The sequence below is a fragment of the Rhinopithecus roxellana genome, chromosome 17, assembly GCF_007565055.1.
Source record: "Rhinopithecus roxellana isolate Shanxi Qingling chromosome 17, ASM756505v1, whole genome shotgun sequence".
NCBI classification, from domain to species: Eukaryota; Metazoa; Chordata; class Mammalia; order Primates; family Cercopithecidae; genus Rhinopithecus; species Rhinopithecus roxellana.
Genome location: NC_044565.1, coordinates 110,152,375 through 110,171,471, shown reverse-complemented (window position 1 = coordinate 110,171,471; position 19,097 = coordinate 110,152,375). Strand labels below are relative to the sequence as shown.

General features: G+C 49.0%; 1 protein-coding gene across 2 annotated transcripts in view; it reads right to left on the bottom strand.

The window, feature by feature from the left end:
* Window positions 1-9,754: 9,754 nt before the first annotated feature.
* KIAA1211L (KIAA1211 like) overlaps window positions 9,755-19,097 on the bottom strand; it is a 145,754-nt gene continuing 136,411 nt past the window's right edge. The window contains exons 8-10 of one of the 2 annotated variants that reach the window (XM_030921771.1): window positions 13,330-13,499; window positions 12,071-12,215; window positions 9,755-10,583 (exon numbers count right to left, since the gene is read on the bottom strand). In XM_030921771.1, coding sequence (XP_030777631.1) covers window positions 10,441-10,583; window positions 12,071-12,215; window positions 13,330-13,499 — 458 coding nt within the window. In that variant the 3' untranslated portion in view covers window positions 9,755-10,440. The remainder of the gene's footprint in view (window positions 10,584-12,070; window positions 12,216-13,329; window positions 13,500-19,097) is intronic. The other variant, XM_030921770.1, reaches the window with a different exon arrangement.

The window sequence follows — 19,097 nt, the reverse complement described above, 5'->3', positions numbered from 1 at the left end:
TAATAAAAAGCTGTCTGTCACAAGTATCAAAAATAAGCTGGCCTTATTTGTGGCTGACCACAAAGGCTCAGAGTTGGTGGGGCCCAAGAGGTCACCTCTCCTAGCCCAGACCTAGAGAGGCAACCCCAATCCTAAATGTAGACCACACTAGACTTGTATGTTAGTTTATCAGGACTGCCATAACACAGTATCCCAGACTGGGCAGCTTATACAAGATAATTTTTTTTTTTCATAATTCTAGAGGCTGAAAGTCAAAAATCAAGGTGTCAGCAGGGTTGGTTATTTTCTGAGGCCTTTCCTTGGCTTGTAGACGGCCACCTCTGTCTTCATCTGGTCTTCCTTCAGTGTGCATCTGTGTCCTAATCTCCTTTTCTTCTTGGTACACCAGTCATACTGGATTAGGGCCCACACTAGTGACTTCATTTTACTTTGATTACCTCTTTAAAGACCCTGTCTCCAAATACAGCCAATTCTGAGGCATTAGGTTTAAGATTTCCACATATGAATTTTGAGGGACCCAATTCAGCCTATAGTTTAACTCTGAAGCCCAGCATCCCATGGGAAGAGATCATAGAGAGAAGAAAGTTCTGAAACCCCGCTATGGCCAGTGCAGAGGTGTCCAGTGGATACACGGAACTGTTGCCTGTAAGGGCAGCAACTGCTGGGATCCAGGTCCCCTGCAGTCACATTCAGGATCCCCACTGATCCAAGACACATCTGTCTCTAGCCAGGGCCAGGAAAGCCGGCTCTGATCTTGGCCACTGAGAGTTTAGTGCCCAGCCCTATATCCTTTGTAAACTCCTCATTTCAGCACCACTGGTAGACAGTGCTCTGAGTGGACAGGGTAATTTGAGGCAGAGGCTCCGGTGGGCGGCCCTACACCCAGCGTTATGGAGGGCGTCCAGCCACTGCCTCCTGCTCTGCCTCGTGGGAGCCTGGGCAGCCCGCACTGGCGGAAGCACCTGATCCTCGTAGATGAGATGGTAAGTGGGGCGGCGAGGGTAAGTGGTGATGAAAACAATCCCTCCGCCCCCTCCTTGGGAGAGATGGAGAATCTAAATATAAAGGCTTCTGCTCCTAAAAGATTGGGTTTATTTTGTCTAAAGGACTCCTTAGTGATTTGCTTCTAGTTTCCTTTGTCTCTGCAGCAATTTTGCATTATCCTGTCTGACGGCAGAATTCTTATTCCCATGGGAAATTTTTCAGGAGCAACTTGTTCTTTCTGGATAGTGAGCTCAATGTTGAAATTCAGTTTTTCTGCAAGTGGAATAGCAGCTGTCTAACTGGGCATTTGGCAGGGAGGGCCACTCAGGCTACAAGGCCTGCAGGTCTGGAGGCCTCTGGCCTGCCTGCACACCTTCAGGGTGCTCTCTGGAGAGGCTGGGCTCCTGGGGCATACCCTAACCACAAGCCTGGCCGCTGCTGTTTCTATGTACTTCTGGAAATCACACACATCTCTCTTTTCTTTCCATGCGAATAAGGATAATTTCCCAATAGAGAAGCATGGAAGGAAGCTAGATAGTGCATAGAAAGCAAATGTCAACCACACCTGTGCTGTCACCCAACACACGTGTTCAGCCTGCATCATTTCTGCTATTTGACCCCAAAACACCTGTTCACCAGAGATTATTTCCATTGATCAAGGGATAAATATTTCCCTCCACACAGGAGTTCAACAGAACCAACTGAAGGGCTCGGGGGTGGGGTTGGGGACGCCGATGTGTACAGGGCCCAGGAGGGCTGTCTTCTGACTGGCTGGTTCTGCATGGCTGCCTTCTGGTAATAAAAAGCTGTCAAAGCATTCTGGACAATGACATTCTACATAAAAGCCTACTTGGGGGACTTTCTGAGTGATTACTTCTTGGTAATAAATAGTAAGAAGAGCACTATGTAAAATGCCCCTGCCTTAGATGGTACCTGTTGTCATTCTAGATGCAGAGTGGCTCCAGGCTGGGGAGGCTGCTCAGTTCAGACTTCCTCTGAGGGCGAGGATCCATGTAGCATCCTGGAGGGGTGAGGTCCTCCTGCAGCCTGCCCCCTCAGGTGCCAGAGAGCTCACTCCTGACCGGACATCCTCTCCTGCACTGAACAGCTCTCATAATTAACTTTTATTTCTTTGTCCTCTTGAACATTCATTTATGGTCCTGGTTTGTTCCCTGTGGCGTTACACAGAATGAGTCCACTTTCTCTTCCTCTTTCCTTCCAACAGCTGCTGTCAAAACCTCTCCTCCCTCCCCTGGGTCTCTCTGAGCTAAGCCTCTCGCTTCTGTGGAGTCTCACCCACAGGAGACTTTCTCGCCTGCCATCCTGGTTGTCCTCACATGAACCCTCTCTGGAAGTTAAGGATTTGTGCAGGGGGGTGCGTATCACTTCCGCCTACATTCCACAAGCCAGGACTTGATTACAGGCCTAGGCAGATGTGTGTGTTGGGTGGGAGGGGGCTGAGGCTGGCCATGCAGTTCCCAACTGGGCATCCGCTTCCAGAACCACTCCACACCATGCGAGGGAACCACAGGTGTTCGAGGTATGCCTCCAGCTATCTCTGCTGCACAGCCTGAGACAGCCTGCCGTTCAGGAGGTGCTAAATAACATTTTCTCATACTGTGCTTACGCTTATATTCTTAACCCCAGCTAAAATGTTAACTTTAAAACAAGTAGGGATTTTTCACTTCAAGATCCAGAAAAATAATATGAAAAACCTGCTGTTGTGTAACAAATTACCCCAGTCGTGCTGACTTCATAATACATGCAATTTCAGTGGGTCAAGATTTGGGAGCAGCCTCGCCGGGCAGTCTGACCTGGGATTTCTTGTGAGGCTGCTGTCAGTGTGTCAACTGGGCTGCAGGCCTCTGAAGGCTTGACAGGGGCTGGTGGGGCCCATTCCAAGGCAGGTCATCCACTTGGCTGGTGGGAGGCCTCAGCCACCAGCACCAACTTGCTGGCCATGGGAAGGAGCCGTGTGGGCATCTCCACAGGCTGCCTGAGTGTCCTCGAGATACAGGGACTGACTTCCTTCAGAGTGAATGGTCCAAGAACATGTGAGCAAACGCAGCGGTGTCTTTCATGGCCTAGCTTCAGACAGCACACATCTTCCCATCTGCTAACTGTTCTGCAGTTAGAAGTGAGCGCTCTCCCGCACTCAAGGGAAGGGGAATTAACTCCACATGTTGAATGGAGGACTGCCACAGTGTGTGGGGACATACTTTGAAATGCCTAAACTATTTCCATTTCAAACCTCCTCTACAGAAATTGTTTTCCTGTCTTTCCCCCCTAGAATCTAATATAATAATTGCCATTTTTGAATTTTTTTTCTTCCCCAGTTTTCCATTTAACAGTGATGCAAATCTAGAGCCCACCTCACTGGTGGCATTTTTCTCAAAATGTCAGGGGTACCTCTATTTGCTCCCTGTTTTTTCTTCTTCTCAGTGACTCTCTGCCTATGAAACAGACGAGCATCCCCTCCGAGGTGTGCACAAGGACGCCTGGGTTGTCCTCAGGTGGGCAGCCTCACCTGAGTCAGAAATGGTGACGGTCTCAGGGAGAGGCTTATCCAAACCTGGATGGGGTATGGAGGAGGACTCTCTTCAGGGCTGTTTGCATTGTCAGTCCTATAAGATGGATTTTTTTTTTTTGTTTGAGAAGTGTAGCAACTCAGGATGGATGGAATCACAAGAGCCACAGATCCTGTGGCTAGTGGTTTCAAGCACTCATCAAAGCATAGCCTTGAATGAGGTGGAGAACATTTTACTCATCACATTCTCCTCAGTGGGATGACTTCTTTTGTTCTGAAGACATTCTCTGTTAAGCTGCTTGGAGTGGTGTACGAGGGAGAGCTCAAGGCAGGCCTGATGTGCCTAAGACAACCAAGAGAAATTTGTCCTGCTAGGCAGGTGGAGCTGTGGGACTAGGAAGCTAGGGAGGGCCATGTCCCTCAGGATGCATCGCCGCCTTGTGACCCCAGTCCCCATTATTTAATGGGTTTGACCAAGACACAGAATGCAGCTATGCAGGGAGTTCTTCTGCAGACTGCTGAAGGGGTCAAGTTCTGGGGAAAAAGAGCAAAACTTCCAAGAACGCCCAAGTCCCAAGTGCAAAGGAGACGGTAGAGATAGAAGACCCAGGAACCCGGGGGAAAGCTCTGCATTTCCCCAGCATAGACCCTGCTGGCATCCAAGTTGATTTTAGGTTTTTTCCAAGTTGATTTTCCTTGCTCTTCAGGGGAAAGGAGACTCCTGGGGTATCTATCATACATATGGGCCGTCAGAGCGCTGTACACCCAAATAACGTCACACACCCTTCTGCCTGAATACCAAAGTTCGGCACTAACACTCAAGCCACGGTAAGGAAAATGGGCCAGTGTCCCCATGTAGCCACGGCAAGCACATGACCATGTCATCGTTACAGTAGCTCCCCCTTATCAGCTGGATCAAAACGTGGGGCTCCTATTGCCGGGAACCACAAAAGCAGCCTGCAAGTGTGGGTGCTTCTTCCTTGTCTGAATCTCCGGACGGCGAGGCGTGCTTCAGAAAGACCTGCTTCAGCAATGTTCCCTTCTCTCCTACAAGTCTATTCCTATTCACACGTAAACCTGCTCTTGTAGCAAATGAATAGGAAAACCTTCTCTTGCCCCCAGCTACTGCCATTTCTTCTGCTCCTATTCATGTATGAGTAAAATTTCTTGGAAGTTGGTTATAGCTGATGTAGCTACAGGCTGGCCAGCTTTGACCTACTCTACCTATGCCTCCACCCCCACTTTTCCACGGGAAGGGCCCTTGTCAAGTCATCTCTGACTTTCGGGTTCTCAAGCCAATGGCTGCTGTTTTTCTCATCTGGTTGGATTTCTCAGATCCCACTCTCAGCAGGTCCCACTCTCAGCAGGTCCCACTCTCAGTGGATCCCACTCTCAGCAGATCCCACTCTCAGCGGGTCCCACTCTCAGTGGATCCCACTCTCAGCAGATCCCACTCTCAGCAGGTCCCACTCTCAGTGGATCCCACTCTCAGCAGATCCCACTCTCAGTGGGTCCCACTCTCAGCAGATCCCACTCTCAGCAGATCCCACTCTCAGTGGGTCCCACTCTCAGCAGATCCCACTCTCAGCAGATCCCACTCTCAGTGGGTCCCACTCTCAGCAGATCCCACTCTCAGCAGATCCCACTCTCAGCAGATCCCACTCTCAGCGGGTCCAAATCTCAGTGAGTCCCACTCAGCAGATCCCACTCTCAGCAGGTCCCACTCTCAGTGGATCCCACTCTCAGCAGATCCCACTCTCAGCAGGTCCCACTCTCAGTGGATCCCACTCTCAGCAGATCCCACTCCCAGCAGATCCCACTCTCAGTGGGTCCCACTCTCAGCAGATCCCACTCTCAGTGGGTCCCACTCTCAGCAGATCCCACTCTCAGCGGGTCCAAATCTCAGTGAGTCCCACTCAGCAGATCCCACTCTCAGCGGGTCCCACTCTCAGTGGACCCCACTCTCAGCAGATCCCACTCTCAGCAGGTCCCACTCTCAGTGGATCCCACTCTCAGCAGATCCCACTCCCAGCAGATCCCACTCTCAGTGGGTCCCACTCTCAGCAGATCCCACTCTCAGCAGATCCCACTCTCAGCGGGTCCAAATCTCAGTGAGTCCCACTCAGCAGATCCCACTCTCAGCGGGTCCCACTCTCAGTGGACCCCACTCTCAGCAGATCCCACTCTCAGCAGGTCCCACTCTCAGTGGATCCCACTCTCAGCAGATCCCACTCCCAGCAGATCCCACTCTCAGTGGGTCCCACTCTCAGCAGATCCCACTCTCAGTGGGTCCCACTCTCAGCAGATCCCACTCTCAGCGGGTCCAAATCTCAGTGAGTCCCACTCAGCAGATCCCACTCTCAGCGGGTCCAAATCTCAGTGAGTCCCACTCAGCAGGTCCCACTCTCAGCTGATCTCACTCTCAGCAGATTCCACTCTCAGCGGAGCCCACTCTCACCAGGTCCAAATCTCAGTGAGTCCCACTTTCAGCTGATCTCACTCTCAGCAGATTCCACTCTCAGCGGAGGCCCCTCTCAGCGGATCCAAATCTCAGTGAGTCCCACTCAGCAGGTCCCACTCTCAGCTGATCTCACTCTCAGCAGATTCCACTCTCAGCAGAGCCCCCTCTCAGCGGGTTCCTCTTACACAGCTGATTCTTCCCTCTTCTTTCCAACACTTTTTCTCACCTCGCTTTTGCTTTCCCTTTTCCTTCACAGACCCTTCCGACAACTCTAGATCCCTAGTGCAGGAGTGTCCTAGGATCAGTCCTGCCACCCTGCTCTCCCTTGTCTAGACCCCTGACTTCCCATCCTATCCAAATGCTGATGACTTGCAATTGTACAACTTGGTATTTCCACTGAGATGTCTAACGGGAATCTTAGATTTAAGATATCCAAACTGAACTCCTTTCCGTGAATCTCACCCTCCACATCCATTTCTGTGTTACCACGACTCACCCAGAAGCTCCAACCAAAAATCTAGGTGTCATCTCTACCTCCACCCTTTCCTTCTCACACCAACCATGTCAAACCCAACTGCATACTGGATTTGATGCTAACTTTATTATTTTTGAGAGGGAGTCTCATTCTGTTGCCCAGGCTGGAGTGCAGTGGGGTGATCTCGGTTCACTGCAACCTCTACCTCCCAGGTTTAAGTGATTCTCCTGCCTCAGCCTTCCTAGTAGCTGGGATTATAGGCGTGCACCACCACACCAGGCTAATTCTTTTTTTTTTTTTTTTTGTATTTTTAGTAGAGACAGGGTTTTACCATGTTGGCCAGGCTGGTCTGGAACTCCTGACCTCAGGTGATCCACCCTCCTCAGCCTCCCAAAGTGTTGGGATTACAGGCATGAGCCACCGCACCTGGCCTGATGCTACCTTTAAATTGTGGTTTGAATACATCTGCTTCTCTCCACCTCCAGCATTACCTTAGACCAGGCCACCATGACCATTTTTATAATTAGATCACCTCCAGTAAACCTTTCACTAACTACCCAGTCTCACGTAGTCCTTCCGGCATGACTAAGACCTTCTGTTTTAGGCTCGTCACTGAACTTATTGCTATTTTTACTTGGAGTTTTTTGGTATGTTTTATATTTATTTATTGTCCCCCCACCATACCCAAATAAGACAGGTGTGGCACAAGGTTAGCCTGTTACTTCTTCGTTCATCAGCTGTCCCTAGCCCCTCACAGAATGCAGGCACTAAAGCGTCACCTGAATGAGGTGAAGGAATGAATGAAAATACCACATAGTTAAGGCAGGTGCTCACCATTAAAAATTATAAATGCCTCCCCTCCCCTTTTCCACTCTGTCTAAGGAATTAAAAGAAGACGTGTCCCTAGGACATAGAAGCCCCCAAGGTCAAGTTCAGTGCTCTCATGTCTGGGTTGTCTTTGAGGCCACAGATTCACCACTGCACAAGTGCTTTTTATTTAAAATTTTTTTTTCTGAGATGGAGTCTCGCTCTGTCACCCAGGCTGGAGTGCAGTGGTACGATCTTGGCTCACTGCAACCTCCACCTCCTGAGTTCAAGCATTCTCCTGCCTCAGCCTCCTGAGTAGCTGGGATTATAGGCGCACGCCACCACACCCAGCTAATTTTTTTTATTTTTAGTAGAGATGGGGTTTCACCATGTTGACCGGGCTGGTCTCGAACTCTTAACCTCAAGTGATTTGCTGCACCAATGCTTTTTAAAAATGGGGATATTGGCTGGGTGGAGTGGCTCGTGCCTGTAATCCCACACTCCGGGAGGCTGAGGCAAGAGGATCACTTGAGCCCAGGAGTTCAAGACCAGCCTAGGTGACACAGTGAGCCCCCGTCTCTAAAAAAAAATAGAAGATTAGCCAGGTGTGGTGCACATCACATCTGTTGTCTCAGCTGCTTGGAAGGCTGAGGCGGGAGGACTGCTTGAGTCCAAGAGCTAAAGGCTGCAATGAGCTGAGATTGCTCCACCGCACTCCAGCCTGAGGGCAGAGTGAGACTCTGTCAATAAAATAAAATAAATAAAATATAAAAATGGGGATGTTACTCGAGGGTAGTGTTTAAAAGCATGGGCCTTGGAGTCACTTTCCAGGTTCATACCTGCTATAGGATCTTAACCTCAATGTGCCTCAGTTTCCTCACCTGCAAAGTGGACATAAGTACTTACCCTCAAAGGACTGTGCAGAGGATTCTAAATGACGTATGAAATACAGAGCAGCAGCTGGCTCAGTAATTGCTCCCGTCTTTCTTCTCAGGAAAACTAGGGCTGGTAATTCCTTGCAGGCTTTTACCATCTCTGCTGCCACTCTGGACTTCCCGACATTGCCAAATTTCGGCCGACATCTCAGCTGGTCACGACAGTAGGGTCACCACCTCCACGCTGAAAGTGGCAACTGCAGGGCCACACCCTAGTGAATTCTCCCAGTGTCCTAAAAATGGCACCCTTCTAACTCACCAGGCGTCAGAGAGAATTAAACCAAGTCCTCAAATCCACAGAGAATATCAGCATCTGCTTGAACAAAACCAAACCAAATACTTTCGATCTTGCAGTGAAATCTGCTGCCTCAAAATGGTTCATCTGAAATCACCTGCTAAGGAGAAACGATGCTTTGGGGGTAATAAGAGCCAACATGGTTTTTGCCAGTTAAAACAACTCACAGACGCCTCGGCTTGCTAGACGGATGGAGTTCTTGTGTTAGAGCATATTCACCATGGAATTCAGTATTGACGTTCTCCAAGAGAATGCAATCAGTAAATCAATTCGGTTGGGAAAAAAACTGACCCAGGACTTTCTCAATAAAGGTAGGCTCAATCAACTTGTGTAGTACTAACAGCTAGAAAACTATTCATGGGCTGGGCGCGGTGGCTCAAGCCTGTGATCCCAGCACTTTGGGAGGCCGAGACGGGCGAATCACGAGGTCAGGAGATCGAGACCATCCTGGCTAACACGGTGAAACCTCGTCTCTACTAAAAATACAAAAACTAGCCAGGCGACGTGGCGGGCGCCTGTAGTCCCAGCTACTCGGGAGGCTGAGGCAGGAAAATGGCGTAAGATCCAGGAGGCGGAGCTTGCAGTGAGCTGAGATCGGGCCACTGCACTCCAGGCCGGGCGGCAGAGCGAGACTCCGCCTCAAAAAAAAAAAAAAACCAAAAAAAAAAAAAAAACTATTCATGAAGATGGAAAATACAATCAAAGTAGCAAGGCCCTAGGGTATATAAAATCAAATTATAGTATATCATGAAGTTGTACCGATTCTGATGGCTAAATGCCCCCAGCTATACGTATTCCCATGGAGACTACCTTGTTCAAAGGAACAAATTGAAACTGTTTTAAACAGTAAAGAGGCATTATATAACCAAGACAATTCTGAGATTTCAAATATGTTTTCCTTCTGCCTGGTTTTTCCACATTCCACATTCAGGGGTCAGACTGGCTGATGCACTGGCAACCCAGCTTTCAACAGAAATATGCAGGTTCCATGGATTAGATGCTAAAGAACGATAACTTCTAAGGAAATTTTATATGTTCGGTATGTCGTACTAAATAGATGAAGAGTTAAAACCCTACATTACTGTCTGTCTTCCAAAATTCTCACTGGGGGAAAAAAAACAAACTCAAAAACTCAAACTCCATAATTATCCCAATTCAGAATTTTAAATGAGGCATGTATGAAGCAAAACCCTATTCACTGCATTTAACTCAGCGCTGGAGGATGTTCTCTAAATCTGAGGAGAAATAACATTTACACTTAGGACAGAGGCATGTTTGAAACCTTTTATTAAACAGGCAATGCATTGTGCAGTGGTTAAAGACACAGATGCCTAGTGGAAAAGTTTAAAAATTATTTTTGGAAACAGTCTATGAATTGATGAACCCTGCCATGTTCCTTCATCTCCTTCTCAGAGTGGCTGTCTTTAGGAAAACAGATTGTTTTATAGCTGCTCTTGGAAACGGCATCTCTGTTTTGCCATGGATGTCATGCCTCGTAGTAAACATGAGAGAAGGCAGGATCCACAGGCAAGACAGCGACCAGAGACATGGGCTGATCTCAGCTGGAAGCACAGATGTCCCTTCTCCTAGAAGGGCTTCTCTTCTGGCCTTTGCTGGGTGTCCTAGTTATGTGTCCAACTTCATTTCTGTTTTCTTTCTTGTCTGAGGCTTCTTTATCAAGGGAATTCTCAAAGACACATTCGTACCTTTGGGCACAGGAACTGGTTCCCGGCATTTTTCAGTGTTGTTCTTGTTTCTGGGCCCTCTGGCCCAGGAGTATGGCTGTGTGTTGATCCTCTTTGTTTTGCCTGGTTCCTTCCTCTTGCCCAAGTTCGTCATAACTTGATGATAAAATCAGTCTTTAAGTTTCACAGTCTGTTTGCCACAACATACTGGCAATTTTTAACTAAGTGGCTTGTCAGGGTAGTGGACATGCTTTATCAGCACACTGCCCTCCTATTTTATAATCTGGGGCATGTCACTCCAAGCTTGAGATTTCTTTCTGGCAAGTTCCATCCAGGATGGCTGATCTGTACTGGCATAACTGGCTCTCTTCAGCTGATGTAATTCCTTCTCCATCATCACTGCAGACTGAACTGCTTGGAAGGGAGACAAAACAAACAGAAACATGAGCAGCAACTTCGGATTTTCCCTTAAGCCTCTTGCATTTCTTGAAATAGACATCGAGGTCTTAACTGTGTTCTCGAACAGAAAATTCAATAATATGTGAACATGCAAGGAAGATTTGGGTCTAGAATATGTCATTTATGTGATAAAAAGACTTACGAACAAGCTCAAACAATTCTGGCAATGCAATGAGGTGAGAGAGACTTTGGAAATAAAATAGCAGGAGCTCTACAGATGGGCTGCACAACAGTGTCCCTCTACTTAAAACTACTGAACTGTTCACTTAAAAATGGCTAAGATGGTAAATTCTGTTATGTGCCTTTTCCACAATTTAAAAAATATAAAAAGTTCCATATATATGTATTTTTTGTGTATATATATGTATATTTGTGTATATATATGTATGTATGTGCATATACATATGTATTTTTTGAGACAGAAGTCTTGCCGTGTTGCCCAGGCTGGAGTGCAGTGGTGCAATCTTGGTTCACTGCAATCTCTGTCTCCCGGGTTCAAGCGATTCTCCTGCCTCAGTCTCCCAAGTAGCTGGGATTACAGACATGCACCGCCATGCCTGTCTAATTTTTTTATTTTTAGTAGAGACGGGGTTTTGCATGTTGGCCAGGCTGGTCTTGAACTCCTGACCTCAGGTGATCCGCTCGACTCGGCCTCCCAAAGTGCTGGGATTATAGGTGTGAGCCAAGGCGTCTGGCCTAAAAATTTTTAAATATAGATACATGCAACAACAAAGGCATATCTTGAAGATGCTATGTTCAGTGAAAGATGCCAGATAAAAAAGGGCACATACATTAGGATTCCATTCATTAGAAATGTCCAGAAAAGGCAAATCTATAGAGACAGAGTAGATTAGTGGTTGCCTAGAGCTAGGAGTGGGAGTGGGACGTGACTGTAAATGGGCATGAGGTTTCTCTTTAGTGTGAGGGAAATATTGTAAAATTAGATTGTCATCATAGCTGTGCGACTCTGTAAATACATACCTGCTCACTGTCAATATACAGTCATCCCCTGGTGTATGCCAGGGGTTGGTTCTAGGACCTCTCCCACTTGCATATACCAAAATCTATGAATACTCAAGTCCTGCAGTCAGCCCTGTGGAACCCGCATATGCAAAAAGACGGCCCTCTGTTTTCTTAGGCTTCACGTCCTAAGGATACAGGTAATTTTCCATCTGGGTTTGGCTGGAAAACAGTCAGCATTTAAGTAGACCTGTACAGTTCAAACTTGTGTGTTCAAGGGTCAACCTTATACTTAATGAACCGTACACTTAAAATGGATGAGTTTTATGACATGTAAATTATATCTCTATAAGAGCTGAGTAGAAAACTCAATGTGGCAAGTAATTCGCAAAAACCAAACCAAACCAAACCAAAACCCAAACTGCAGGAACGACCCAGGAAAATGAGTTCACAGTATGTGGTCATGTTTGCAGATTTCATACCCAAGTTCTGATGGGACAAAGAGATTCCTCTTTGCAGCCCCTCCTTGAGGTTGAGCTTTGCCCCCTGCTTCCGGTCCACAGCGGGCTTCACAGGGGTGATCAGGAAAGACTTGCTGCGGACAAAGTCAGCTTGCTTCACAGGCTCCTGTTGGGACACAAGACACACGCTGCCAAGTCACCAGTGATTCAGACGGGGACAAACACACCCAAAGTGAAGGAGCTGCAAGGCTGCCCGTCCAAGATGCCTGCACTGCTGGCACTTTCTTGGGAGGGCACCCCAGTGTCAGCTCACTAACACCAAGTGGTCAGATGCTGGTGCTCAAACCAGTATGCGGCCTTATCCTGGCACACACGGGCATCACAGCTTCCTTCCTGTCCCCATACCTGGCTTCAGGGCCAGATGGCAGCTGGCAGGGATTCCATTTGGGAGTGAAGATGATTTGTTTAGAATCGATTTGTGATTTTTATGACAGTTGGTAGAGTTACAGATGTCCCAAACTGGTTACTACTTGTTTTCTAAATGCCCCACGCCTGCATGAGGGTCTTTGAGTCTGGGTACAGTGGAGGTTCTAGTTAAAATGAGGGGAAGCAGGTCCTACTGCAGGCTCAGGCTCTCTTCCCCACATGGCTGAAACACACAGATTTATCACGGTGCTATTGGGGGATACAAAAATTGCGAGCCTCGGCCTGATTCTAGGCATAGTTGTTTGGGTTGGTGAAAGCTGCCTTCAGTTCAGAGTACAAAATGAAACCACAGGTTCCAGCCCTACAGCCGCAGGTGAAGAATGAGGAGCTCCAGCATGTGGCCGGTGGAGCAGCAAAGAGCAGGGCTCACTCCTCACAGCATGATGAGCTGGGATGGAGCTGTTGACATCATTGCTGTGTGTCTAACTCAGAAGTTATTTTAACCTCCTTCCATTTTTCTAGATGCTGAGCTGCTGCGTTGCCAAGGAGGCAGGGAGTAGAGAGCTGTCTGCACCGCCGAAGTGACTCACGTGCTACTCTGTATCCCAACAGCTCAGCATATGCAAAGGCAGGCAGAATGCTCCACCGTGGAGGTTAGGATTTGGCAAGTCATTTATTTTGCTTCATTGGCCCTCAACCACACATCCACAAGCATCACAGGTGATGGTCCCTGTGATGCCCATGCAGGATGTGTGGTCCTCATGGGGTCCTCGCCCCAGCCCCAGCTGACTGCTCCCTCCTGCACCCCCAGAATGGAAAGTATCTGCTCTAAGCAGCTGGGCTCTCTCGGGCACCTTGGCTTGCTTTCCTGGTTCAGACTTCAGGGTCCGTGTGCCAGGTTTGTCTTCCTGGTTGGGTGGCTGGTCCAAGGTCCCTCGCCGCTTCTGCCGAGTGACGGTGATCCAGGGTGGCACAGGCTGCCCATCAGCTCCAGGCCCTGTTGCTGCAGGCGGCAGACTCTTTTCTGTGGGGTAAAGGCACAAGATGATAGAAACAGTCCTATTCCCTCTTCAGTTTCACCCCTTGTGTCTCCTGCACAGAGAACACTACTGCTTTGGTTCCGGGTTGCAGGGGCTCTGGGAGAGGATTACTTTCTTTAGGGGACTTTGTTTTCTTATGAAAGATGCATCAGAGAGATTATGCTCCTCTAGTCTGAGTCACAAAAAATTAAATGCAACCGCTTCTATAGGGTCTGCGTGTACTTAAGCCAACTTCCTCCTAGGAATCCTTTCTGGAAGGAGATAAAAATAAGTACACAAATAGATACAATTTCTTTAATATAATCCTGTCATTTTGGATATACTACCCGATTCCTGCTCAAATGTTGTAGACGCACTATTAACCTCTTGTCTTCTAACAACTGTGAGCATAACCTTCCCTTTGTGGAGAGAGTGACAGCAAAGACTGGTCACAGTTGCTTTCCTTAATGTTCTAGAGAGAAAAGAAACAGTGCCTTTGAAACCATATGTTGGCTGGGTGTGGTGGCTCACACCTGTAATCCCAACACTCTGGGAGGCCAAGGCGGGTGGATCACCTGAGGTCAGGAGTTCTAGACCAACTTGGTCAATATGGCAGAACCCCATCTCTACTAAAAATGCAAAAATCAGCTGGGTGTGGTGGCGGGTGCCTGTAGTCCCACCTACTTGGGAGACTGTGGCAGGACAATCGCTTGAACTTGGGAGGTGGAGGCTGCAGTGAGCCAAGATCACGCCACTGCACTCCAGCCTGGACAAGGGTGAGACTCCGTCTCAAAAACAAAAATAAAACGAAAAAAGGCACCCTGTGCTTTGTTGACTCTCCTTCCATATTAACTGCACTTATCTTTGGGTGGTGAAACTGTGGATCATTCCCCTCCTCTTACATTTCAACTCTTCTGTATTTTTCATATTTTCTGCAATAAGAATTTATTACCTTCATCAATAGAAAAAGGAAATCTGTGGATTAAATAAGTGGCTTTTCTTTTCTTTTCTTTTGAGACAGGGTCTCACTCTGACACCCAGGCTGAAGTACAGTGGTGCGATCAAGGCTCACTGCAACCTTCGCCTACCAGGCTCCAGTGATCCTCCCACCTTGGCCTCCTCAGCAGCTGGGACTACAGTCATGCACCATCACGCCCAGTGAAGTTTTTGTAGAGATGGGGTCTCACCATGTTGCCCAGGCTGGTCTCGAATTCCTGAGCTCAAACAATTCACCTGCCTCAGCTTCCCAAAGTGCTGGAATTACAGGCGTGAGCCACCTCCCCTGGCCAATAAGTGGCTTCTTACAGGTACATCAAAAGCATAGAACCCAAGGTTCCCCATGAGCCTGCTTCTGGATGTTTGCCTGCCACGGGATAAAACAAAGGCTGAAACTGATCTCCAACCACCTGGCACCTCTCCTCAGTTCCCTTCTACAGTGTGCCTGAGTCAGCCGGGTGACAACAGCACTGTTTCACAGCAACACATGCAGATGTCCAGGAGGAGTTAACGTCACTGTTCTCTGTGGCCTGATGTATTCTACCCCTTGCTCTGGCGTGCAGAGGATATTACTCACTTTGTCTTTGTTTCTACTTCCAGTTCAGGCTGGAATTCTTTTCCCTTAGTGCCCTAGTCAACAAGGAGGTGCAAGGGGGGTGGCCACTGCATTGCAAGCTACAGTCTCCTGCTGGGAGTGAGAAGAGCCTTCAGCCTCACACACCCAGGATCTCCCCTGGCCCTGGCAGCCAGGGACGGCTCCCACTCCTTTTTCTGGCTGCTCCCTGGGGCCTCCACCTGACTGGCCCCCTGGGAATCCTGCTCCACTTCTTGGACTCATCCTATCCCTTTCCTGACTCTTCAGTCTCTCCCTCTGCGGCTTTGCAGAATGCTTTGGTCTGCCACAGCTTGAAGTCTCCACGGAGCCTCACTGTCCCCTGAAGGCCCAGTTCTCCCTTCTCCTCTACCCTTAGCTCAAATGGCCTCTGCCTATGTCTCATCAGCCACTTCCTGAACCAGCCACGAGTTGACCCTACTGTTTCCATCCTCCCAACCAACAACCCCCAAATCCCAAGGTCAAACCTGGTCCTCAACCTGCTTCACCCCTGCAGCTCTCACGTGGCTGCACATCCTCTCTGGGGGAGCCTGTTCCCCTGAGGCACCCCTCCAGCCTCTGAGGCCCTTCTCCAGATCCTTGTCTGAGTTTTTTTCCTAATCTGGAACTCCTGCTTGCTCTTGACCCTCAGCCGTCATCACTTCCTTCCAGCATTCTCTCTTCTACTCCTGATCCAATAGGCAGAATTGCTGAAATTACTAATACTTCCTAGTGTACAATCCAGTCCTACTTTCTATTCCCAGCCAGAGCCCAGCATTTCCATTCTCCTGTTTCACCTTTCTTTCTTCTTTCCATTCATTCAGTGTTTGCTACGGGCAAGGACTGCCTTATATTTGAAGTGAAAAAATAAACAACAAATTGTTCCTTCAAAAAGCTCAAAGTCTAGTTGGGGAGACAAGATGCAAACAAGTAACTGTGGTAGAAACTGGAAAATGCTGAAATTTACAAAGGGTTATGCGGACACAGGGCCTGACACTGGTGAGTGGGAGTAGGGGTGCCTTCTGGGTTGGGATCTGGAGAATAATCTTCCAGGCTGGGGATGGGGGCAGGTGGAGGAGTTGTGTAAACCCGTCCCAAGGAAGAGTCTTTTCTTTTTTTTTTTTTCTGTCCATCATGGGGGAGCTGTGGGGGTTTTAAACCACGGGCTCACTCTGGAGGTTGTGTGGAGAATCAGTCTGACTGCGGAGGGCCGAGAGGCTGGGAAGCTAGGAGGGAGGCTGTGGCCACAGCTCAAGAGAGTTGACAAGGGCTTGGATATCCTGTTCTAGAATCCTCCCTGCTGGTTCACCAGGCCCCCAGACACTACCTCCTCCATCAAGTCTGTTCTGGTCAGTTTCTCTCCTAAGTCCTCTGTAACCACTTGAGAAACTTGCCTCACTGTGTTTGGTACTAGACATATTTGCTAGCTGACCATCTACCCCACTGAAGTATGCCTTTGGTCACAAGCATTTCTTACTACCGAACAAACACACACCATAGACTATGTCCAGATACAGTTCTAAACGCTGAGCTTGGCAAGAGGTACATTTTCTTTTCCTTACATCAAGAGCATACTGGCAGAATTCCATCCCGACCACAGAAAGGTCACCTGCTGCTGCCTGTCTGTGGGGTAGGAATGTTTCCAGCTGTACTGTGTGTGTGTTTACACGTGTGTCTGTGTTCACGTGCAGACCCACAGGAGTGGGTGGGCGCCCTGGCTGGTCCAGGCTGTGCTGCTGCGGGATAAGGCAACCTGCAGTAGCAGCGTCACCAAGCAGTGGGCCGGTCTATGAGCCACCATTTCTCTCCTTTTTGGTTCCTGCCTCTTTCCCTGCAACTGCTGGTCTTTCCTTTTATTCTGTATTCTCTTCTTTCTCACCTTTTTCCTTGTCAGGAATGCAAGAGGGCCCCTGTAATCTCTAGACCTTGTTACAGGGACTGTCCAGGGCCACCTTCATGGGCAGAGGAGTGCGGGAATGGCAAATGGGGGGTCTAGACACCAGGAAAAAGGGAGAAAACCCACTCAGCTCCCTAATGTAGTTCACAGATGCCTGAGATTCCACCTGGAGCCTCTCAGTGGGTAAGCTGAGAAAGGGGTGATGGGCTGAGCATCACCTTCCACAGTGCTGAGACTCAGAGACGCTGCGCCTTTGTCCCCAGCGAGCACAGGCAGAGCAGCTGTGTGCTGAGCCACTCTGCTCTGTGGCAGGGGCCTAGGAGGCCTCTCCGAACCATATGCTCACCTCCTGTGCTTGGCACCCACACCGGCAGTGTAGGAGCTCTGGGATCTGCGCCATACTCCACCTGGGGAGGGCAGGAGAAGGGGCTGAAGCCCCCGGCAATGTGCAGGGTAAAGGCAGGCTTCAGAGGCCAAAGACCTTACAACGTGGCCGCTCAAGCATGAACATTCAGGGTCGAGGCTGCACCATAAAATAGCTTCTGAGATTAAACATGTTCAAAATGTCATTAATCCCGGGATAATGTAGATGTGGCCTCAGTTCAGATAAACCAGTTGAAAACACTCCTTTGTTTACCTCTTCCTGCCTCCATACACAGACAACCTTAATCTCCCGGGGATTTGGCTAAAGACTCTGACATCTCAATTTCTCCTCTCCAACTGGCAATGAATTTAAGCTGTCAAGTGTGCCTGGGTTCGCAACAAACAGCCCAGGAGCATTTCTCACAGACCGGGGACCAGCAATTTTGGGTCTGTATCTGTGTGATCGCCTTTGCGGATTGTGGAAGAGCCAGATTCCCCGCGCAGTGCAGCTGCCCTGGGAGGAAGGGTAGCAAGTTTGTTTGCTGCAGGGCAGATGCAGCAGGACTCCTCTGAAGGCACAGTACAGAGGGTGCAGGAAGCCGGGACGGCAACAGAGCTCCTCCCGTTTAACTCATAGGAAACCAACTTTTGATCAGAGAAAATATTATGATGTCATTTAAGGATAGGATTCCTTCAAAGGAGCAGGTGGTAAGCTTGCTCTTCTCCAGATCCCTCCTTCTCCTTAACATGCCCCCTGCAGTCCAGGATTGATTCTGAAAAGGACATTGCTCCAGCACTAACTTCTGAGGGCTCCTGTTCTTGGGGTTGGGCTCAACGGGCTGCGCTAATGAAGATGCTTCCTCCCTGGGGCCAGGGCAACGGAGCTGCTAACGATGTGGCCCTGGGGCCCGCAGAGCTAGTTTAGGGCCTCAGGCTAGTGCTCTTGGGTAAATTCCAGGACCTCCCTGAGACTCGATTTCAGTGTAAAATGAAGAAACAGAAGTCTCGACACCTCCCAGACTGTAAAGATTCCATGAGATAACCCACTGTCTACACCTCCTGCTGTGGTTATGAAGATTTCTTGACATAACCCACTATCTATACTTGCCAGTGTGGTGTGAAGATTCCATGACATAATCCATGACCTAGGCCTCCCAGTGTGATTGTGAAGTGAAATAGCCACTGTCTATACCTCTCAGTGTGGTTGTGAAGGTCAGGTGAAATAGCCACTGTCTACATTTCCCAGCATGGCTGTGAAGATTGTGTGAGAGAATCCAGGGAAAGCCCTTGGTGCGGTACCTGGTGTTAGCTGCTGCCACAATAGCTGCTGTTGTTATGTGGTTGTTGCTAGTGTTGTTATCACTGTTCCTGCTGGAGGAGGGGTGGAGAATTTTGGTCAAACCTTACCCCGGAGCTGATGGAGACCAGTGAGCCATTCTGCCATGACAGTGAGCCCTCGTGGCTGTTGTGATAAGAAAAGCATGGCAAGCACTGGGTTGCACCCCAGCCTCTTGCAGGGCCAGGCATCCAGGCTGACTCTTGGCTCCCTGAGAACATTGTCCATGGGTTCTAGCAAGACCATCTTAATGCTGTGTGTGTGCCAGTCTGCCTGCAAGCCCTGCAAGGGCAGGTGCCTCATCCTGGTCACGTCTGCCACAGCGTGTGAGAGCCAGCAGGTCTGATCGGGGCTGCCCTGCTGGTGCTGCATCGTGGGGGAGCCTGGCCCAAGCCACACCGGTGTGCACTGTAGTCCCG